Source organism: Aplidium turbinatum, chromosome 17 (genome assembly GCF_918807975.1).
Source record: "Aplidium turbinatum chromosome 17, kaAplTurb1.1, whole genome shotgun sequence".
NCBI classification, from domain to species: Eukaryota; Metazoa; Chordata; class Ascidiacea; order Aplousobranchia; family Polyclinidae; genus Aplidium; species Aplidium turbinatum.
Window position 1 is genome coordinate 16821971 of NC_137488.1, and position 23859 is coordinate 16845829.

The 23859-nt window shown below is 37.2% G+C and overlaps 1 protein-coding gene across 1 annotated transcript in view; it reads left to right on the top strand.

Moving 5' to 3' along the window:
* Window positions 1-2: 2 nt before the first annotated feature.
* Window positions 3-23859, top strand: part of LOC145786377 (uncharacterized) — a 32566-nt gene continuing 8709 nt past the window's right edge. Inside the window, exons 1-35 of the mRNA XM_082598022.1 lie at window positions 3-145; window positions 501-589; window positions 991-1144; window positions 1498-1586; window positions 2207-2360; window positions 3798-3898; window positions 5017-5170; window positions 5440-5522; window positions 6273-6426; window positions 6938-7023; window positions 7748-7901; window positions 8456-8538; window positions 9366-9519; window positions 9916-9998; window positions 10831-10984; window positions 11197-11279; window positions 11746-11902; window positions 12259-12344; window positions 12660-12813; window positions 13464-13549; window positions 13910-14063; window positions 14581-14663; window positions 15041-15194; window positions 15659-15741; window positions 16570-16729; window positions 17282-17781; window positions 18061-18214; window positions 18534-18616; window positions 19087-19246; window positions 19907-20028; window positions 20224-20377; window positions 21173-21255; window positions 21508-21667; window positions 22306-22427; window positions 23173-23326. Coding sequence (XP_082454148.1) covers window positions 51-145; window positions 501-589; window positions 991-1144; window positions 1498-1586; window positions 2207-2360; window positions 3798-3898; window positions 5017-5170; window positions 5440-5522; window positions 6273-6426; window positions 6938-7023; window positions 7748-7901; window positions 8456-8538; window positions 9366-9519; window positions 9916-9998; window positions 10831-10984; window positions 11197-11279; window positions 11746-11902; window positions 12259-12344; window positions 12660-12813; window positions 13464-13549; window positions 13910-14063; window positions 14581-14663; window positions 15041-15194; window positions 15659-15741; window positions 16570-16729; window positions 17282-17781; window positions 18061-18214; window positions 18534-18616; window positions 19087-19246; window positions 19907-20028; window positions 20224-20377; window positions 21173-21255; window positions 21508-21667; window positions 22306-22427; window positions 23173-23326 — 4679 coding nt within the window. The 5' untranslated portion in view covers window positions 3-50. The remainder of the gene's footprint in view (window positions 146-500; window positions 590-990; window positions 1145-1497; window positions 1587-2206; window positions 2361-3797; window positions 3899-5016; window positions 5171-5439; window positions 5523-6272; window positions 6427-6937; window positions 7024-7747; window positions 7902-8455; window positions 8539-9365; window positions 9520-9915; window positions 9999-10830; window positions 10985-11196; window positions 11280-11745; window positions 11903-12258; window positions 12345-12659; window positions 12814-13463; window positions 13550-13909; window positions 14064-14580; window positions 14664-15040; window positions 15195-15658; window positions 15742-16569; window positions 16730-17281; window positions 17782-18060; window positions 18215-18533; window positions 18617-19086; window positions 19247-19906; window positions 20029-20223; window positions 20378-21172; window positions 21256-21507; window positions 21668-22305; window positions 22428-23172; window positions 23327-23859) is intronic.

Sequence of the window (23859 nt, forward strand, 5' to 3'; positions counted from 1 at the left end):
CCGGGTGTAAATACTATAGAGGACCTAATTCTGTTGACTGCTATTGGAGCATGTTCAGAAAAGCGGGCTGCCTAGAAAATGGTACAGGAAATCCCAAAACTGTGCCCAGCCGTATTGTGCAAAATTGGAATAACATGAATTTACGGTACGGTAACAGTTTAAGATTTCTTTCAGTGGAAGAAAAATATCGAAACACTATCGGGTGGAAGATATGTACAAAAACACTATAGGCTACTGGAAGTTCTATTTCCTCTCTATTGATCCATTAGTATTAATTTTTTAATAGTAACAATTGGGGATATGAAAAAAATTATGAAAAGATTCTTTTTGACAACCCAACATTTCCCCCTTATTTTGTCGATTAAGTTTGGTAAGAGAAGATAATAAGGCATAATTATGCAAGTCGTATTTTTACTTTATTTTATCCGCAGTTGTTGTTGAACAACCAATGCTTATAGAATTATAGATACATCGTAAAACCGAACGTATGCGTTTTACAGCGGAATTGAGAAAGAGTTTTCTGGGCTTATAAAGAGGGCTAATGCACCCACTCTTGAAGCGCGCGCGCAAAGGGCCTGCTTTGGAGCTGGTATGAAAAAAAAAAGAATAAGCTACAATATCTCAATTACCTTTTTAAATAAACAAGTTCATATAACTCTTCTTTCTTGTAGTATAACAGTTGATTGGATAAGAACTCGTTTTTGCAAATGTCCAATCTAAAGTGATTTTTGTATTACTGTTTCGTTTACCCAAGTCCACTTACTGCTCAAATTATTTTGCACTGTTTTGGTGTAGTGTGAAAGGTTGTTGAAATTCTATAACGGACTAGGACTACTTTAAAACTTTGGCACAGATTTTGCTTTGTGGAAACATCAATCAATTGTGCTCTTTCAACCAAAGCTTACAGAAGCAAACGCTGCATTACACTGGTGTCCTGCTCTGTTCATGTGAGAAACTATATCATGCACGTTTGTTTGTCCACTTGTTTAGAATATCCGAAAGGCTGCAAGTACTTCCGTGGGCCGCATCCACTTCAGTGCTACAAAACAATTTGGACAAAAGTGAAATGCGTACCTGAAGGCTATCATCATCCTGATAATATAAGCAGAAGACAGAATGAGACCATCAGGTCTCTTAACTTGAAGTAAGTTTTCAAATCGTCACAGCACATGACTCGGGAACTGTGTTCCTAAAGCTAGTGCAATTCGCTATTACCACAGCGAACTCGCAGCATTAGGCTAAAACATGTTAAAATCTACATTGTGAAGTAAGTTTTCAAAGCTTCAACTCCCATTCTATTTTCATGCATGTTTCTTGTACATGCAAAATCCGTTTTGACTTACGTTGTCCAACGTTTGACTTTTTGCTTGAAAGAAACACAGAAATAGTAGGCTACAAATTGGTTTCATTGCAAAAATACTGCATAATAAAATGATTGCACTACATCTGCTTTACCAATAGCATCAGGAGAATAACGATTTTACTGCTAATTTCCAGTGAACTTGAAGCGTACATGACTGACATCTACACAAGTGCTGTACACCCTAAACTATTTAGACAAGCGCAATTGGACTGCTATGGAATGGGTAAATATTTTCATATTATATGTAGATTTGACAGTTTTTTTAGTTTTAATTTTGTTTAATTTTTTTGGTTTTTGGTTAAAGTTTTAATTTTGCAATTAGGGTTAAAACCTTGCAACAACGTAACAATAGAAAGTGAATGATTGTATAAGCACCACTTCATATATCAATCCCGTTCCAAATATTGGCTTACAAAACAGTAGATTGGCTTTATCTGAGAAATATACCTACTGGTATAATAGGCACCTCATCTTCGTATAACTGGTTAAGGTTGTCCCATACTCATTACTCATGTAGAGCTTTGGGGAATGAGAAGATTCGGTTCTCATCACTCTAGGCCTTTGACAGTATAGCAAGAGTAGGGTGGCAAGTCTTTTTCTCGCGACCGCCTTTCCTTTAGCAACTACGCGCTACGCCCACACACAGTTTATTACACCCTTGGCAGAGGTGAGCGGTGTTTATCAACAGCCAACTTAAGCCGGATGTCCAATCAGGTTTGCATTAATGGAAAGCCAACGTCCTTTTCGCTGTGCCATCTCACCGCCCCGAAAACATAAAAACAACAGGTTTTTTTTAGCGCGGATGCATAATCTTGATTGATGTTTTAACTGTTTTTGTTGTAGTTTTTCCTAAAGGATGCGAAGGCTACTTTTCCCCTCATGATGTAGAATGTTTGAAGTCGATTTGGAAAGAAGTCGGTTGTATGGAAAAAGGCTATGATAATCCCATGAACGGCAGTGGTCGTAACAGGCTGGTGATTAACACAATTGACTTGAGGTAATCAGTTAAAAAAAGGCTATATCGTTTGCATTGTTGACAAATAAAATCACGTTTGTTACGTGGTTAATTTTTGAAATCATGTGATTGATGAACGAGGGTAATCAACTCGACACCCATCCTGAGCACACGGTTGTCTCTACGCTAAATACTTAAATGACATATTTCAAGGAGCGAACGAAGACTGGTACTGTTGCCTGTACTTTCATTTTATTTGAAACCTCCAATATTAGGCACAAGGTATCAACTAGATAAAAAAAATGTATACCATCACTGATATACAATATACAACAAATATAATAGGTTAATTTTAGACAATGAACAACACTTTAATACTAAATGGTTCCTGCTGTGATCAGTGAATTGGATTATGACTTAGCATTGTACGACAATTTAATGTTTCTTGCATCACTTCTTGAAATGGTCAAGACATAACCTCCACACGTTGGGTCGCACACAGATCTTTATGGAACAGTTTTGATAACTTCAAGAAATTCGGTGATAGAACAAAGTTTTTTAAACTACAGTATTTACAATGCTAAAAAAAATAAAAAAAATAAATAAAAAACTTCAAAAATATCAAAATGCCAACGTCAAAATTGCCTGCCATACGCATTAAAAAAACGCCAAATTTCTCAATTTTGACTTTAAAACCGCCAACATGGTAACTCTGATTGCTGCCAAGATGAGGCCTAGTGTTAGGCTTCCAGTCCCGATGCTATTATAGCGACTTCTACGTCTAGCCCTAGTGGATTGCTTTGTTTTATGCGAAATAACCAGAGACTTAACCTTCGGGAAGAGGGGATATGCAACGCTTTCATGACATTATATCACATGTTGTTATCTTTTTTTTTGATTTCTTTTATTTAAATAAGTTTGCGCTTGGCAATTGCTTTACATGAAACCTTCGGTTGTGGAAAACTTTTCCTTTTCAGTATCTATTATGTATATTCCATAGAGTTGCCGAACCATTCGGCATGCGACAACTCAGCAAGTGCTTCAAAGCAAGTTCATTTTAGCTACTGCCAAGTCAGCAAATCAGATTTTTAGCTAGCATCAAACTTGCTTGGTCACCGCTTGCTAAACTGAACTTGCTGACTTGTGACATCCCAGGCTTCGGCTTGCTCAGTTCCACCATTTGCCAAGTTCAGCCACTTTGCTTAAATGTTGCTAGCTCAATATTGTTACTTGCAAATGCTGACTTGTCGGAGACTCATTCCATATACTTTACGGTGTAACTGCAAACAGTGGCACACCGCTTCGGCCTTCAGGCTTCTTCAGTGCAGTAGGTACATAGGGTAATGGATATGGCCATTGCCCACGAATTGAGTTAGGTTAGTTGAGTTATAATTAGTTGTAATTATTGATAATTAATTAAGTTAGTTGAAGGATGATGGAGTTAGTTAGTTGAAGAATAATATTAATCATATTCTTCAGACGCGTACGAGTACTGATGGAGAACACACAGCAGTTGGCAATTTCTGCATCGTCTGGGAGTAAAGTTGCTTCTGAGAATCAACTTCGATGCTTTGGAATACGTGAATACTGTTTTTCTTTTTAGTTGAATTCATAGTATTTTTTGTGTATGTGCGCTGCTCTAATTACAGTCAGAGCAACGTTGAATCCTGTCTGGTAATACACGTGATATGTTTTACAGAGTTTTGATTCCAGACTATTTCTTGTCTTAATATAATGATTAATGTAACATACAATTAAATTATTATTAATATTGTAATATATTATATAATTATCGAGCATGGCGTCTTTCATTTTTGTTTGATCGGGGCCTTTATGTCCTCCCCGATAGCTCAGTTGGTTAGCGCGAGGCTTTGTGAACGAAGAAGCTTCAAGATCACGCGGCGTTGGTTCGACTCTCGGGGTGTGCGCTTGAGCAACGCATTTCAGGACTGCTCTCCATTTAGCGGCAACTTATGGATGGAATGATTCCCCGGCAACAAGACTTTAACAAACGGAAATTTCACTCTGTCAATCTCGGTAACCGGCCCTGCGTCAAAGCCTCTACGAGTATACGAAACTACCAGGAATAACTTATCAAGTCTTTGTCAGTCCGAGGATAAAGATTCAAAAACCAAACAACCATCCAATAACTTTTAAAAAGCCACACATCTCCATAAATTATTATTAATATTCCAAGTTCGGTTTATCACTTCAAACAATTTCGCTGTGCTTCAGTGAAGTTGTCGGCTGCATATCCGAGTGGTGAGAGCCATGGTTCGACGTTCGAAAGGGTGTCGGTTCGACACCGCTCAAGAGCATGTGTCTGTGTCTTTGGCAAGACACTTAATGGCATCGTTGAAAGTGGACGCGAAAATTGGCTTTTTTCCAGGGGGGATAAATGAAGCGATCGTCTCCCGCCCCTAAAATGTAGAAAAATTAATTTTATTGACAAACTATTTTCATTTTGCAAGATCTGATTAATGTATCTACACTTCATTATGTTTTGTTAAAACCGCCACCCCCCAGGCTCCTTGTTAAATCCACCCCTGCTTCCTTCCGTCCATGTAATCTATACTCAACCACCTGGTGTAATCCTGGACAGGGCATTGAAATGTAGAGTAAAAGTTATTTGATAACATTTGTAACCCAATGTAATAATAACGAATTCCTTTTCATCATCAAAACTTTTGTTTGGCAGAATTTCCAACAAACTGTAGATACTTCAGAGGCGCACAGAGTCTCTTATGCTACAAGGAAATATGGAAGGATGTTGGCTGCTTGACGTCAGGACGGCACGACCCAGATAACTATACGGGAATACAAAGAGCATTCATTGATAAGCTAAATTTATTGTAAATATGCATTTACGTTTATGGACATTTCACTTTGCTTAATATATTTTCATTCTTCCACAATTTAAACTGCTTAGTGTTTAATTTACTTATATATTCTATGCTGTGTGAGTGTATAATAAGTGTCCTATCTCTGCTAGCAAACCAATTGTTTAGTTTTAGAAGTTATTTTTCTCAAATAGGAACTATATGGCAAACTTACTGCACCATTGCAAAAGAGGATACTTAATATATTATTGTTAACCTGAAAGTTTTATGTCTTTTTAAAGGCAAATCCAAACGTACATGAAAAAATTCACAACTGATTCCAAATCTGGTGACGCGAACGCGCAGTTAGATTGCTATGGAATGAGTGAGTATTTTTCCAATTGTCACTTCAGTTTTTTCCATCTTTCGGATTATCATGCAGACAATACATACCCAGACAACAAATCAATCACTTTTTGCATTGATTCAACGTCTAAAACACTATCGTTAAAAAATGTCTTTGTTGCTTTGCTGTTGGGTTGTTTTATATACTGTTGTGTTTACTTTAAAGTTGCTTTTCTGTCCGGGTAGTAGAGATATAGCAAACTAAGAAACGCTGCTAAGGAATACAAGCAGCTGCAATTTTTAGAAAGGCCGTGATGATATTTCAAGTTTTGTACAGATTCTATAGGTGATACTTTTACTTTGTTTAATTCTTGTGATCATGCTCCAATGTAAAGTAAAAACGTTTTTAAAAATGAAGTGGGTTTGAGCTATGCTTGCTGAGTATAAATTTATTCTAGTTCAACCTTTCCACTATTTTTTACGTTTAATGATTTGCCATTCGTATCAACTTCCGTTCTGCAAAGTACTGTGTGTATAGTTTCTCAAAGCGAAAATGATTTTACATGAAACTTCTGTCTCACTTCTTACTCTCACCATTTCTAATTGATGTTTTCTTTTTAAGTCACTGGAATGGTGAACTCAAATTCTACCAATTTTTATAGGATTTGAGTTAACTGGATTTTGCTTCATACTAATACATGGCAAAAGTGTAATTTAGTTCAATGTTGAGCTTGCAAATGTGGTTTCAAAATATTATGGTTCATGCCATTTTCTAGCCTTTTCTTTCCAGTCTTTCCGCGTGATTGCAAATCCTTTCTGCCACGTCATGATTCAAAGTGTCTGATTAGCGCGTGGGAAAGTATTGGTTGCCTGAAGGAGGGTTGGGGTTATCCTGGCAACTTATCAACACCAGCGATCAACAATTTAGCCAACATGAAACTAGAGTAAGCTTGTTTTATTTCATTTCATCACGTACTTAAAGGACATGAAATCGGAAAGAAATTGCATTGACACTATTGTGACATCATCCACATCATTATGCAGTCACACCCTGTTAAACCAACCGACTTGTTTCATCACAATTGTCGGTTGGCTGGTTTGTTGTGTGAGCACTGAGCATATTTGTGTCTGATACACACTGATAATGTCAAATGAAACCTTGTCTCTGAAACAATGCATTTGCGAGTAATTTGTACAGTATGCGGAGTTGACAAAGTGTAAGATTCTTCAAATAAAGTGTGAAATTGCACTAATAGCGAATTACTTCTTTAGCTTCCTGCAACATATTTTGTCACCTTTAGTAATTTTTTGTATGTATTGTATTATCTCGGATCTAACTTGTAAATTAGTTGACTGATAGCTTCAATCAATAAGAATATTCAAACATTGAGGTTAGTGGCTTTTATAGCAGACATGAAACTTCTCTATAATTTTATTTATTTTGTCACTGTGCAGTGCCTTGGTAGCCACATTGCGTCAGAAACTCGTCGCAACAACCAAGCCTTTCGCCTTCGCAGACCAGCAAGAGTGCTTTGGAAGGAGTAAGTAGGCTACACGTAATTCTACACCAAGATTACTCTAAACGAGTTTTATTTTGACCAATTCTTCAAAAGAAACTTAACTCTGAATGAAACCACAAAAATTTAGCACTGAAACTTAATTTAATTTGTAGTAATTTTGCATCGAACCCTCCTATCCGCTGGAATGACAATAATTTGAATAAGGGCCTTATGATGATCCCCCTTTTAAGGTGAAACAGGCTGTAAAGGTTTTAGAAAGTAATAACTACATTTGATGCACTGTCTAAGATTTACATTTGATGCAATGTATATTAATTTGAAATACGCGATATGTCATCTATATTTCAACTGTACTGCACAATAGAACTGGTAACAGACCTTTGGTCGAGTTTTCGTTAATACATAGTTTTGACACCCGCAGTGACAACACAGTGTATTTAATCACATATCGGAAAGTGACATGAACGCTGCAATTCTTGATTGCTGTATCAGATTATCATAATATTTTCTTTTTGGTTAAAGCCTGTGCACGGTTTTGCGTTTGTGATCAGCTGGTAACATGCAGCAAGAAACAAAAAACAAAGCGTATTTAATAAGCATAGCTGCTATCGTAACTATGCAGTGCTGATTTGAAAAATTTGTTGATGGTAGCCAACTTTTTGGAGTTACGGATGAAAAGCATGCATCTGCCTGATAACCGCAAATTTGAACTCGCAAATGCGACTAAAAGTGTTTTGATGCATAGGATTCCCGATTGGCTGTGTTTATTACCGTGGTCCCAACCCTTTGATGTGCTACAAGACGATATGGAAAATGGTTGGTTGCGTGGACAGTGGTTGGGAAAACCCCGGCAACTTATCTCTGCGTAAAATGGCAAATTTAAACCGATGGAACATACGGTCAGTATATTCATAAATTAACATGACTTATGAAGAATAACTTTAACTTTGCTTTGCCTCGCGCGCTCCTATCAAGAAATTACGAAGTGCGAAAATTTTGCAAAATTATTTTCGTACCTATGAATTTTTTTTTTTTGTAAAATTAATGCATCCGCGAATTTTCTATAAATTTTTACCTGATGTACCTCAGGCTATAGGGACCATTACGTTATATGCCAAAGGCCATTCGCTTCGAAAATCACTTCAAGGTAGAGGAAATTAAGTGAGTAAAAGAAACATCCTCAGTCCACAAAGTGTTCTTATCAATAACTCTGTGTGGTATGCTTATCATATGTTCAAATATGCTAGCACTTTTGTTTAGAAAACCGCAAGGTTGATTGGTGCTTCTTGCCTATACGTTTTGTTATTATGTATTTGACTTGTAATACTGAACAATAAACAATTTCCCTCTTCTTATTTGAAGCTCTACATTGTAAGTCATACGTATCCCTTAATTTTCTCCAGTATTCAATCAAGTAGCGATATCACAAATGAACAATCTTATTGCTTTTTAGGCAAGTCATAAGCCACATGAACAATATACATCGTGAAGCGCTAAACAGGGACGCTCAAGCCCAAAGAGAATGTTTTGGAATAAGTACAATTTTATTGTTTGTTACAATCAGTCTATCAAATTATACTCTTGTACTGTTTGAAAATATTTTTATCAACTTGTAAGTAGAACTAGACATAAGCATAATGTCTAAGCATACTTATTTAAGCAGTTTACCCTTTATTTTGATTCAATCACGTTATATAAGTCAATCATGCCATAGTGTCGTGATGACAAACCAAGTCATTCTTTCAATGCAGTTTCTGTCATTTTAAGCTGACAAGTGGAGTATGCTATTTATAAAGTTGTACTGAAGGGGGTTCAATACCCGAAATAGCGATCAGCAGCACAATAATTTCAAATTGGACTTTGTCATGCATTTATTTTGAACATTGTAATTTTCGTTTAACCTACATCTTGTGTATAACATACAAAAAACGATGAAAGATATAAATGCTGCAAATTTTGTCATCTACCTAAAAGTGCAGTAGAAACAATTTGTAAATATCAGCAGCATACAAAAAGCTTCTGACATATGAACAAGTCTGTTCACCACTTATAGTTTGAATAAAAAGCTTTTACGAGTAAACAATGTAATGATACTGTATGGTAAATGTGTGATGTGTATAGGCGTATGCTAAGTAGCTGACGTAACTGTACGTTAAATACGTGTAACTGTAAGATCACCTCTTGGTGTTTTGTTGTCAGTTCAGTCTAACTTTCTAAACGCTCTAGAAACTGGGGTAGATATCTAAAACAACAGTTATTTTGTATTTGCTTCTTTTACAAATCAAGATAATAACTTCCTACCACAGTTTAATTACTTTTTACGCAACTTTGCGACTTATCACTGCAATGAATTTTGTATTTAGAATTTCCAAGAGGTTGCAACTACTACAGAGGGCCACACTCTGGCAAGTGTTACAAGGTGTTTTGGAAACGAGAGGGATGCGTAGAGCAAGGCTGGAAACATCCCCACAACTTAAGGGGGGCAACCAAAGCAGCTTGGGATTCTTGGACTTTACAGTGAATTAGCAAATATTTTAACATTTTTTTTAATAACAAGTTGTTCGGAATCGAATGGAGTTGTTTTTATTCCATGCAGGAATTATCTTTATCCCCTTTTTCTCTATCTCATTCTGTTCAGTTCATCACATCCCCTTCAGTCCGGCCTTGCCTACCTTATCTTTCATATATTCTTTTTGGACTTTTACCTTTGTAAACTGGTTTATGATATATTTTTGTTGTAAAATTTTGTTTTAGTTTGTATCCTACTACGCCATTGGTTAATCAGTTTTTACAGTTGTAAGACAATATCACCGGCAATTTGATTGTTTAACAAAAGCATTTCAAGTTTCATTTGGTTGCCGGTTGAACAAGTTACGTGGCACAAGTTTAATCGTGGCTTACTTTTATTCTCAGTCAAATCGAAGATTACGTCCGACATCTAAACCTTAAAACTCACCTTCCCGACAAACAAGCCCAGTTGGATTGCTTTGGATTAGGTATGGAAAGTTGCTATGATAGCCATCATAGCTGACATCATAGCCGATATGGCATCATGTGGTGGTAGTTGGCATATATTGGTTAACACTTAAAATCTTTTCCTAAGCTTGGTCCAACTCAAAACTGTTGTAATCCTTCAATAATACTTAGATCAGTCTAGATTTAGTCTTAATTTTAGACGATAAGATCGGTGAAATCACGAGAAAGCCTTTTTAAAACACTTAAATATCACCAATGTTCAACCAAGCAAAAAAGTCGAGAAATACTGAAACATGCGATTTAAATTGCAGCTCATCAAATATAAATTTACTTCACAGTGTAGATTCAAAACGATCTGTTATAGCCTGATGCTGCGGGTTCTTTTTGGCAATATCAAATTGCACTAGCTTTCGGAACACAGTTCCCTAGTCATGTGCTATGACGAATGGTGTTGAAGTCAGTGAGTGGTTTTTTCAGGCTATAACAGATCGTTTGAATCTACACTGTGAAGTAAGCAACGATCATGCTGCTAAAAGCGAAACTCATTCAACTAAATATAAATTTTAATACAGTGAAGTTTCGTCTCTGCCTTTTTTTAAGTTACGTCACAATAACACAAATATCGTTCACAAACACTGAGCTTCAATGAAGCTTATGACTTTGCAAAAACAATACTTTTTTGCATAGCGGAAGACCTGAAATTTTGTTAAAGTAAGTCGATTAACTAATTCAAATGGAGTATTTCACCGCTTTCTTCTACTAAAACGCTGTTGCGTGACTGCAGTCCTTATAGACGAGTTCAGATGTTATCAGCAGAATCTCTTTTTAACCTTATTTCACCTAACTTTGTAGAGTTTCCTGATGGCTGTATCAACTACAGAGGTCCCCATTCACTCGAATGTTTGAGGACGATGTGGAAAGATGTGGGTTGCCTAGAAGATGGTTATGACGACCCGGGGAATCTTACCACTCTTGAATATGATGTTTTAAACCTGGGAACACTCGTGTGCGTATTTCATTGCTTCGAAGATAAGGTCTAAGTATAATAATGTAGTGCCAGCATCGCTTTTTATCTCGTGTTTTATTCATTTTCAACCATTTACTAACATTACGAAACTCTTGTTCTATTTAAAGTATATGATAATTTTGAAGTGCTATTATGTTATGCATCAGATTTTCTTGCAACGGACGATTATTTATTGTTGGCTTTGTTTTCAGTTACATTCGTCGGCATATGGATGTGATCAGCAGACGAGCATCTGCAAGAGGTGGTGATGCACAACTACAATGCTATGGAGTTGGTAAGGTCATTTACAGTACCACTTAGAAATAGTTTCATATGTAGCCGGCAACACAAGATAAAGAATGAAATTCTCCATCACATTATGTTCATTGCATCTTCTTCCTTCAGTCCGATCTTGTCTGCCTCATTCTTTACCTGTATTGTTTTTTTGGTGTCCCCGTTTTCTCTTCCCATCTTAATCCAACTCAATGCCTTTCAAAGAAAAAGTTTTGTTTAAGTAGTTTCCAAACTGTTTTGTTTTTCCTGTATATTCTATAAAATGTACGAAGCAAACAAAAAATAACATTTTACTATTAGGCCTACATAGTTTCTGTAGTTTACAAATATGCTGACACGATACCATACATGCATTAAAAGTATGCGGTTTTTCAAGTCAAGGTTTATGTTCCTTCTGACTACTTTCCTATCATATATCTTCCACTTATACTGCTGTGTTTTATAAATTCTTTACATTGCTTGTTTAGTGTTCCCGCCACAGTGCACTCATTATAAAGGCGCTTTACCACTAAGATGCCTCACAGCAATTTGGCAAGCTGCTGGCTGTAAAACTGTAGGACTTGGTTACCCGAAAAAATTGTCTCCGGCACAAAGACTTGCACAGTGGAGGAACTATAACATCAGGTCAATTCTGTGGTGATGGTACACCTATGTACTTTATATATGTACTTATAATAGGTACACCAGATTTTATTATTGTAGTTTGTAAAAAGTAATACTTTAGTGTCCCACAGTTTAATTTTGTGCGGGTCATGATCCTTTAAAGTTTAAACATATTCCTTTCAGAACTTTAATTGTTTTTGCTGTGACTTTTTACATGCATAAGTTGCCTTGTCTGTATTGTTCCGGCAACAGTTTGTTCATAGGTTGCTAGAACGTCACGATTTTTATTGCAGAAAAGGAAACGAATAAGCGGGTCAGTACACTGGTTTATCAAAGCGGTTACACCAAAAATTGATTAAATTTTTGTTGTTGTGCAGACTTACTATTCTTTTAATAAGAAAATCGCCTCTTCTAACAGCTTTGGCTGGAAATGCTACAGACCAAATGACATGCTTCGGTTTAGGTAAGAACTTACTCTAAGATATCCATCTGCTTTCTTATTGAAATATTAACGAATCCGACGACCGGTTTAACAAGCTATCACACTAACATCATAGTTCACAGCTTTTCTTTATAACGTATTAGTGGTGGTTTTTGGAAAAAAAATTGTCATCCATTGTTTGGTTTTAGTATTTTAATTGGAAGCTTTGCGATGTTTTTGTGGCTGCAGAAAATTTTATACTTAAACAACTCTACTTAACGTAGATGCGACGTTAAAACGACAAAGACACGTTCAAAACCTTATTGTTGTTTCTCAACTTGGCAATATTTTGTGCAGTCTTTCCGAAAGGATGTTTTGTGTACGACCCTCCGCACTCCCCTGAATGCCTGAGGAACATGTGGAATGCGAGTGGTTGCATCGAAGGCGGCTACGAGCATCCGGATAACCTCACAAAAAGGAAGAGCGATACTCTGTTAAAGTTTAATCTCATGTAAGAGGATTGGTGTCACTCGATTTTTTTAAACTTAGCTTGGCTGCATGCTTGGCTTTTTAACTTGGCTGCATAGCCGAGTGATGAGAGCCCTGGAACGGCAATCGAAAGGGCGCCGGTTCGACCGCTCAAGAGCATGCGGCTGTGTTTTTGGCACTTAAAGGCATGCTTGCAAGTGGACGCGAAGATTGGCTTCCTTGCCTTCCCGTCCACTTAATTTAAATCTTTAACCACCGGGTGTAAGCCTGGATACAACAAACTCGAATTAAAGGTGTGGAAATAACGTTCTTGCCAAGTCACTTCAACAATGATAACGCAGAACAACAAAACATGTATTTGGTGACTTTTATTGCTAATTTCTGTCTAAAAATAACTTTAACCCAACAAGCTATCTGATTGAAATCTAAGCAATTGTTGTAAAGCTTATCTTTTTTGTTTCACTGTTTAACTTTTGTGTAAGTGTCTCTAGTTTAAGGAGAGTGACACAATGTAATCCTTTCACTCCTTGCTCAAAAGCTATTGTCTGGCAGTAACAACTGTCGAAAAATATCGATAAAAAGCTATTCTCTGGAAGTGACTGATGTGGGGAAAGTAGCGGCATTTTTGTTACTATCAAAGGACTAATAAAAGAATTTTACTGTTTTTCACAGACAATTGTCTTGGTATATGGGAAATATCAGCGAAAAAGCTTTGAAATTAGGACAGCCCTTGTTTCAACTAGCTTGTTTTGGATTTAGTAAGTACAAACAATGAACGATCAACATTTTAAAAGATACCAAATTTGGTGTCGTATAGCAGAAAGTATTTTAAAGTTTGATATAAAAGGACTAAAATCAATCTGCAGCACAAGTATTAGATGGAAATTTTATGTTGTACTGATCTACTTTACTTGCTTCAAGGACGCGTAACCTTACAGTGCGCAAAACGTCAGTAAAGTAATATTACAACTCAGGTGTTTGTGTATTTATTTTACAATTCACCGGATGAACACAACAATGCATCTACTGCTTGGATGGTAAACAACCATATTGTGCATCCAAAATCTTCAGTGGTTAGTCTTGATTGATGCATTTTAAATCGTTTTGAATCTTGCTAGAATTTCCAAAGGATTGCAAGAATTACGTCGGGCCACTCTCACTCGCATGTTTGAACGAAATTTGGACCGATCATGGTTGTGTGAAAGAAGGGTGGGACTACCCAGCAAATTTATCTGGAACGAAGAAACAGTTTGTTAATTCCAGAAATTTAGGGTAATTTCATGCACAAACTGCGCCCTTTTATGTTAGTAGTTTGATTTTATGATTGGCAAAGTAGAAGCTGTTGAGAAGGAGCGATCTTCCTGGCGTCAGCACTACCTGACTACTCACTATAGAACAGCGAGCATTGTGTTTTGCTAAACATACCGGTGTAGCCTTCACACTAGCCACTACTGATGAGCCCAGCCTCATGGGCGAAACACGTGTCTATCGCTGTCTATTCTTGCTACACTCGACTGCCGAGAAACACGAAGTAAAAGCTGATACTTCCTAATTTCTGTCGTAGTTTTATTGATAACAATATCAACCATATGTTATTGTTATCAATAGAACTATGGTGCAAGAGTATAGCATTCAAAAGAGCAATCGTCTTACTGTATATTGTATAATTATCTACTTTTTAAAACTGAATAGACGTGTTCTAGAACCAGATAGACGCGACACGAGTGATTGTGCACGTTTGGACTTTTTAAATTTACGCTAACTTATATGTTTTACTGTATTATCGCAGCCAGTTCAAATCTCATGTACAGGACCTTGCTCTCATGTCGCTTGCACCTGACACAACTGCTCAGTGGGAATGCTTTGGTCTCGGTGTGTACTTTTCCTCATTTTAAAATGTTATTTTTCCTCCAAGTCTTTGTTCTATTACGAAGTCATAATGCTAAGCATTCGAATGCAGAGTTTTGTTGATAACAACAATTGAATACATCGTTAGCACAAAGCATAAGAAAACCAATTTATTTTACTTGCACATTAACATTCTCATTTCCCATCTACATTTATTAAAGTAAGCATACATGCGTACAGTTGTTTTCTTTTTTTTTGAGTCTAGGTTTCAAGTCCTTTTTGTGCGAATTATTTCCCATCTTTGTTATGTTTATACAATTTTTTTCTTTCTTTTTTCTTTCTAAAAACAAAAAAGCTGAACTCGGCCGGTGTTAAGTGATTATAAATACTGTTCGTTACAGAATTCCCCGAAACGTGTTACAGCTATAGAGGACCCCATTCCATTGATTGCATTCACACAATGCGAAGGCAAGCTGGGTTAGCAAGAGAGGGTTGGAACAATCCTGAGAACGTATCCAGAGGACAATTAAATTTTTTCCGTACGATGAATCTCAGGTATAAATACAATTCTCACCCAGATAGAAAACTCCGTCATTTTTACATTGCTTCAACGTCTGCAGACGGTTTAATTACGGTTTTTCGGCTTAACACAAGCCTACTCGTGCGTCCGTATATTTGTCAAAATTATGTGCGTTTCGTTTCGGTTTGACAAATTTAAGCCTTTCGATAAACCGATAAACGATTTGATATGGCGATATTTGTTAAAATTGTGCTGTAATATTAGGCTACTTGCATTCGTGTTTTGAACAAACCATAGGCCAAAGCTTTACCAAAAACACGAAAGCGGAAGCAAGAATCAAAAGCATCACGTGACCTATTCTGAGCAAACACATTTTTAAAGCTTTTCGGGCAAATAAACTTTGTCGGTTAATTCACTTGCGACTGAAAATAATACATTAAACTTAATTTTCCAAAATAGAGCACTTGATCGCAAAGAGCCATTTTGCAATTATTTACAGGGAGTTGCTTGACTACATGACCAAAATCAAAGATAAGGCTCTCGGTGGGCATGTACCCTCGCAATTTATAGGATTTGGAATGGGTGAGATTAATTTTATGATGCGTTTATAGTATGTTTGCACATTTTGGTTTGGTACTTTCATCTCAGTTTCTATACTAATCTGGTTTCATTTCCACTAGTACAATAGTTCGAACCCCCAAGGAATCGGTAAAAACCTTTAGCAGGTCAATGGCTTCTAAATTAGTGTTTCAATTAAAAAGTTAGATATGCTATTCTATTGCAATTTTTTTTTCATCTTGGTCTGTTGGTCTACTTTCAAAAGAATTATACCACGACCTACGATGTATATTAATGTTCATACTTGAATAGGTTAAAGGTTGTTAGAATTTGACGAGATGAAGCGTCAAGGTTAAATTTTTATACGTTTCAATACCCCCGAAACTTGTTACCGTGGATAACCTTAAAGCTCATGACTTACGCGTTAACAACCACTATTTTAGAAAACGTTTACCAAAAATTTGGCTAATTTATTTTAAACTTTTAATAATAATAGTTAATCATGTTACTACCAAGTACTTATTAATATAATAATATTGTATGTTATTTACACCGTTTTATGAAGAGACGTTTTCAGCGTAGTTGCTTGCTTGTTTGTTTGGTAATTTAGGTTCTTTTCCAAGAGTAGCTTTGAGGGCGTGTTAAATCGCAATCAGCTGCCTAGTTTTTGAAGTTCTCTTTGTTGTCCAAACCCAAATCGGTCAGCCGGCAGGTATAGAGGCGCAGCTGAGTAGATACGCCGCATCTTGTTTGGTCATTGGAGCTGCACTCATTCCTTTTTTGCTTTTGGCGTGCAAACTACTGCTTGACCTTAACTTATTCTTCTTCTTTTTTTATGTACACGCAATGTAGAGTTCTTTAAGAATTGCAAGCTATATTGGCCAGCGCTTAGCCGCAGCTGTATTGATAACATTTGGTTGAATGAAGTTGGTTGCGTCAGAGACGGGACACGATATCCCCAGAAACTTGGTTATGCTGATTTTATGAACGCATGGAGTGTCTACAATCAAAGGTACGAGGTCTAAAGATGTTTTATTGAACATTGAAATAGGTGTAATATATGTACATAATCCAGTTGCGTGTACTGTAGTGTATATCTAATGTCATCAGTGTACTGTACAAGCATACTAGCCTCAAAAAAGATGCTTTTGCTCTCAATTGGAGCATTTTCAGTTTCGGGCAGTCTACTTATTGATATGAATCAGTTCATCGCTCCATGTGTACAGTTTGCCTGGGTTAGGTTTTCAGTACCTTACGGCTAGCGTTTAGTTTGATCAGAAACAAGTTGAAAATAGCATTTTTGCCGTAAGTTTCAGTTTTGTAAAAACTTTTTTTCCTTCTTGTTTGACAAACAGTATACAGAAGACTTCGTTCAATATGGCTACTTCGGACTAAAAGATTTAGTAGAGACAAGTTTGTATGCAAGGGGGAGCCACACTAAACCATACCGAAAATTAAACATTTAAATTTCTTTGCAAAAATAGTCGTTAATATATAATTTGAAAGACTACAGTAATTGGAATGTGGAAAACAAAAACATGTATCTACTTTTTTATATTTACAGACAAGTAAAAGCTGTGATACAAACATTGAAAGATCATGCCCTAAATCTTAACCAATCAAGAGTGGTTCTTAACGGGAAAGTGAATTTTAACGGTTCAATTACCCTTGCCGGGTCAGTTGAACCAGATGGGTCCATCGTGCCAAAGGGAAAAATATTCCCACAAGGAGTTGTAGTGCCAGAAGGAACAATCGTGCCAAAAGACGGAGTCCATACAAACGCGCTGAACATGGAAGGGGCCTACTTGTTCTCCGATGCAATTTTACTAAATGGGACAATTATACCGAAAAAGAAAACTATTCTTCGTGCCAGGATGGATGACGACCACCCCATCACCTTAAACGGAGCTTTTACATTAGAAGGCGCTCTAGTTCTAAACGGAACGTTTACCCCTGCTGGGGTATTGAACCCCATTCGCAGCACCATTACACCTGCGGGCATCCGTTATACAGGGATTCCTGTTGCTCCTAATGACACGGCGCAACTGGAATGCTACGGTTTGAGTAAGTTTGTTAAAGCTTTTGCATTAATGCAACTTTGTATGAACTTCTTTTGAGCATTTTATATCATGGTTGTCATACCAAGTAGCTGAAAACTCATGTTTTTTAATAACCGTGTTTGAGTAAACTTTGAACATAGCCTATGCTATTTGGAAAGTCTTATAGTTGCATTTACTTTCTCAATACCGTTTTTAAGCAGATTTTCAAAGTCATATTAAAATAACATTTACCCTGTAAAATACTTAAGAAGAAGGTTTTTGGAAATAATGTGTTTTTGTTTAGAGTTTCCTTTAGGCTGCCAAACGTATTCAGGCCCACACGAAGACCATTGCATAAGCAGCGTTCGTAAAGAAGCTGGTTTAGTGCCTGAAGGCTGGAACAATCCCTCGAACCTTACAACACAACGAAGGCAATTTTTTGATGCGATGAATTTGAAGTGAGTGTATTGTGTTTCGAACCATTTCTTATCTCAAGGTAGGTTGTTTGTGATCACATAAAACTTAAATGTGCATTTTTCTCTGGTATGGTGTATACTGTACAGTGTGTACAGTATACACCATATACAGTGTGTACACCATGTACAGTGTGTACAGTATACAGTATACACAAACAATATTATATACTGTACAGTGTGTACACTGTACAGTATATAATATTGTTTGTTTTTGCTAAGCAATAAGTATGTTATCTTTGTGGTTTAAAATAAGATGTCAGCGTTTGTGACTAAAGTTAACAAAGTCCATCTTTTCATGCAGACAACTAATAGACCATATGAAAGATGTCAATAGACGAGCATTAGCATGGGATAGGAATGCGCAAAAGCAAGGGTTTGGCATGGGTAAGTAATCATAGAAGAACTTTTCAATAAAGCTTGTTCACATGATGTTCATTGGAATAGAACATATACGCAGGGTGAGTACGTATAGTATCGTACAAAATGTTGTCTGAATGTGAAAATAGTCTGCAAAGAGAAGTAACAAACAAAAATTCACCTAATCTATAGATACCGTAACCGTATGGAAGAATATTATTTTTGCTGTATAGCAATACAACTAAGCTGTACTTCGCTACACCGCAGTCAAGAGCTGCATCAAACTTGAATGGAGAAAAAAAATCTCATCAATATAGTTATAATATTTTATCATTAAAGTTGTGTGAAAATGCATTTTTATTCTGGTGATATTAACGCAAGGTCACCAATTTTTTTATGCGTCACACAGGGAAAGGTCTGTAAATTACCAGTGTATATAAGCATTCTATGAAAACAACGGAAACAACAGCAAGTAACCTATTTTTGTAATTCCTCAGAATTTTTCAAAGATTGCACGACTTACCATCCTGTGCTCACTCTTGTATGTCTCAATAACATTTGGAGGGAGGTGGTCGGTTGTGTGGACGAAGGGCAACACTTTCCTGGTAAAATAAATAATGTCAGGCTCAATCGACTTTATGGAAGTAAAAATCAAAGGTTAGTGAAGATTATGTTTACTTAGTTTTAGTTTTACCATCAGTGACGTAGCGTAATCATTTTTTGGGTATTCATTTTTCAGTAAACTTTAAGCATATTACATATATTGTATGTAAAAACAAAAACAGTGGGGCTTAACGTTCTCGGTTAAATCAAACCCAGGTATTTTTTTATAATATACAAGTAGGCTAGACTAAGTTTGCTGAAAAAGTGAACCCCGAAAAAATTATCACGCTGCACCACTGGTTGCCATCATCACCACAGGTATGAAGATTAAGTGGATAGGAAGGCAAGGAAGCCAATCTTCGTGACTTCCCAGGCATGCCTTTAAGTGTTCTGCCAAAGACATAACTGCATACTCTTGAGCGGTGTCGAACCGGCGCCCTTTACGAGTGTTGTTCCAGGGCTCTCACCAATCGGAAATGTAGCCGACTACAACCAACCTTACAAAAGGATAGCGTAGGACCGGCACGTTAATTACAATTGTCGAGTGTAAACACTTCCACACTGTGTACTCTTAACCACATTTAGATATAAATGCAGTAACAAAAAAACATACACGCAAAAGAAAGTGGTAATTAAAAAAATATAAATTCAACAACAGATTCTTGTTAGTTCCAAGTATTCTGTTTCTTTTGCATTGTTGTTGATTCGTCGCAGGCAAGTGAAGAAGTCTATGGACGTTGTGAAATTTGATGCGTTTGAACTACAAGGACCTACTAGGCCTGGTGAGGTACCCATAGCTGCCAATAAGACCGCGCAGCTCGAGTGCTTTGGAATCCGTAAGTGCTTGTTATCATATGTAATTCCATTTAAATAAAATTGCTTATGAAGCCACGGTTGTCGTACCGAAAGCTTTTGGGATTTTTTGTTCTCGGACCAAGAAACTTTCTCATTCCAAGAATAAAGATTCCCAAAAACAATCAATCAAAGTGCTAGGTAACGACGCCTTTATGACGATTTAATTTTCTGTCCAGCTTTTCCAATCGGCTGTCTGACGTACAAAGGCCCTCACACTGACTTGTGTTATAACACGATTCGTAAAGAGGCTGGATTGGCTCCAGAAGGCTGGAACAACGCGAAAAATATGACTAAGAGTGAAAGGGACGCCTTGGACTTGCTAAACATACGGTAACCTTGAGTAAAGTGTGTAAAGCTGTGCTGTTGCAACTGCTCGTGAAAGTTAAATTTGAGAGGATGCTTTCAAAAGAAGAGAAACATGCATAAATGTATCAAATCAACCATCTTCTTCGTATGAAACTTCTTCGCCACTCCAACGGTCGGGAAGCTCTGCCTTTTGCCATCCTTGAGCAGTGGCGGCGACTCGGGGTAGAAATGGGTAAGTGTCAAGCAGCCACTGAATTGTTTCGTCATCCAATTCACGCAGACCACTCACACCATTTGGCGCATGGTAGATGCCGCAGTTGCAGAGGGTGAGGTCTGCGGCTTATTCTTCATCACCACACTCACAGATCGCGGATGTAGCGATTCCTCATTTGTGCATGCAAATGTGCAAGTGCATGCAACCATCCATCAATGGGGAATGGCATCTTTCACTTCTGAACTTGGTGCTAACTGCTGAGGAACAGACCGCAGACCTTATTATCAACGACTGTGCCACTTTCAGCCGAAGGAAGTTTTGTATGTCAGATGAAATCAAAGAGTGGCTGCTTTTTAGTAGCCTTACAGTGTATATTCCTGGAACATTGTGAGCCAGGGATGGAAAAAGCATAGAACCTCGGTCCCAGCAGCTTAAACCAAGAAAATGAGTAGAAACATATGGCTACGCGACATATTGTAGCTTCTAAAATGTTTTGTGTTTTATTGGTTTTTACCTAGAATACAGTCAACGACATACAAGCAACGTTATTGTCGTTCTAATTGTGGAAGTTTTATATTTTTTAATATCTCAATCACGCGTTTCAGAGACATAATAGATTACATGAAAAACATCGAAGACAAGGCTTTGAAAGGAGATAAAGATTCGCAGAGGATTGGCTTCGGGATGGGTATGCATATTGTTATGTAAAAATTAATGATTTGTCGTTGGATTGTGAATCATACTGGCCAGTAATGTGGTTTCATTGTGACCCAAGGATTGCATTTAATGGTATATGAACTGCAGACAATTCAAATAAAAAATGATGGTAAAAATTGCGTAATTATCATTTTAGTATAATCGAAATGCATTTAAAACAACCCCTGTAGTTGTATTGAGCAATTTTTGAACTAGAATATCATAAATTTATCTTGTTTTAAAGATTTTTTTGAAAACTGCACAAGATACTACCCAGTCCTGAGTTTGAATTGTCTCAACTCGATATGGAAAGGGGTTGTCGGGTGTGAGGAAAGCGGGGAAGGTTATCCCGGCAGGTTAACTTTTGATCAACTCAATGAAGAATACGGAGATAAGAATCAAAGGTGAGAAGTGAAATTGTCTTCGCTGTTCGATATTAGTTAAGCTTGTCTACCAGAGACTTCAGCGGCCTGAAATATCAGAATAGGCTAAGTCTTGTTAAACGTGGTGGTACTCCATCATTTATATACATCTTTCACAGGTAAGAAGGAAAAGCTTTCCAATATTAGCTTTTTGTTAACTAAGAAAATTTATACAATATATATACGTATATAGTAATGGATGATGATAATGAATGTTGATGATGATGATGATATAGCGTCTTCTGTCAACGATTTTGTTCTCGCTTTGTTCATCAGAAATCGAAATATACATTAGTTTGCTTTTGAAAAATAATGTCTGCGAACCTGGTAGGCGGAAAACATTTACTTATTCAATTGAAAGCAATAAAAGTGAAGCAAAAACATCACTGCTCTACGGATCTTATACACTATCCAAGAGCCGAAAAACTGGGAAACTTTTTACATCAGAGGCAGTTGATGCTTAGCTCGAGTATGGCAGAAAACGAAGAAGATGGATAATAAATTTGTTAAACTTTAAGTTACACAATTGTTAAACTTCAAAAAGGAACGTTATGTTACAATTTGTAAAAATGATATATCGGTCTCATTTTAATAAAATTTCTTCATTATTTTGTATTCAGGCAAGTGAAAGCCGTTATCTCATCCATCTTAATTGGGGCATTTGTCCAATCGATCTCCAACCCATCGGGCGGTACCATTGTTGCCGCGAATACATCCGCCCAGAAGGAATGCTTTGGAATTGGTGAGGACCTCTATTGATTTGTTTCGTATCCAAGCGTACACCCGGTAGTTGAGGATTTAGATTGAGAGGACGGGAAGTCTAGAAAGCCAATCGTCGTGTCCACCTTCAGGGATGCCTTTAAATTTCTTGCCAAAAACACAGCCACATGCTCATGAGCGGTGTCGAACCCGCGTCTTTTCGAACGTCGTACCAAGGCTGTCGCCGCTATGCAGCCGACTGTGTCTGATTGTATTGATGTTATTCATCATCATCATAATCCATCGTCGGTTTGTTCCCCACTAGTGGGGGTGGCCGATTGTTTCCGCGCAGCAATTGTTTTAATCCCTTTTCTCCATTTCACCCTGTCCCTTGCATCTTCCTCCTTCAGTCCGACTTTTTTAAATTCATCCTTCACTTGTTGTTTCCACGTTCTTCTTGGACGACCACGTTTCCTCTTCCCATCCACCTTTAGATCTAGTGCCTTTCTAAGAAAACTTCCTTTCTCCCTCCTTATCACATGTCCATACCATCTTACTCCATTTGCCCTTGCCAGTTGGTCTATGGTCTCTCTCATCTCTAGCATATCCAACAATTCTTCAGTCCTTTTTTCCCTTCTCGTTTTCACCCCACACATTGCTCTCACCATTGACTTTTCCGTTCTTCTCAGGATTTCCAGTTCATTCTCTCTCATGTTATTAATATTTAAATTCTGCTGGTTTAAGTCAATAAGCCGGCAAGGTGATGGTAATTATTACATAATATATAGAGTTCGCGACTGGATGCACAACCTTTCGAGGTCCGTTTAGTGTTGAATGCATCCATTCGATCAGAGAGGCTGCTGGATTGGTGAGGGAAGGATGGAACAATCCAGAAAACTGGACGATTCCACTAAAGAGATACTTTGATGCTATGAATATGAGGTATTACTTAGCATTTAGTTATGCGCGCATGTTTATCTTGTCCTTTATTTTAATCTAAATCGGTAGGCTTGGGTTGGATGCCCTGTCGGGTCGTACCAAAGACTTTTTAAAAGTTGTACTGAATCTAATTCCTGCTTGCCACTCAGCAAAAGGGGTAGATTCAACATATTGTACTAGGCTGCGCGTCTATACAACTGCACTGACACTGTCTGCTTTTTAAAGCGCTGAGCAACGTATGCATCTGCGATGAATACAGCGTTGTTTAAAAACACACATTTTATTATTACTTACTTTGTCCTTTTTATCGTTACTTAGGCTAATACTCATAAAAAGAGCGCTTGCAGAGTCGTCAAAACTAATCTCTACATTTCCTAAAGTGCAATATCTGAAAGTCACCCCTGGCTTGTTTACTCGTTATCCATTGAAATTTAGCTTTATTGAAGTTGCAAGGAAAATAACAAACACTTCAACTTTCAGAAACAGATTACAAAGAAAATTTGCTGTTTTACTTTATCATCCAACAATATTATATA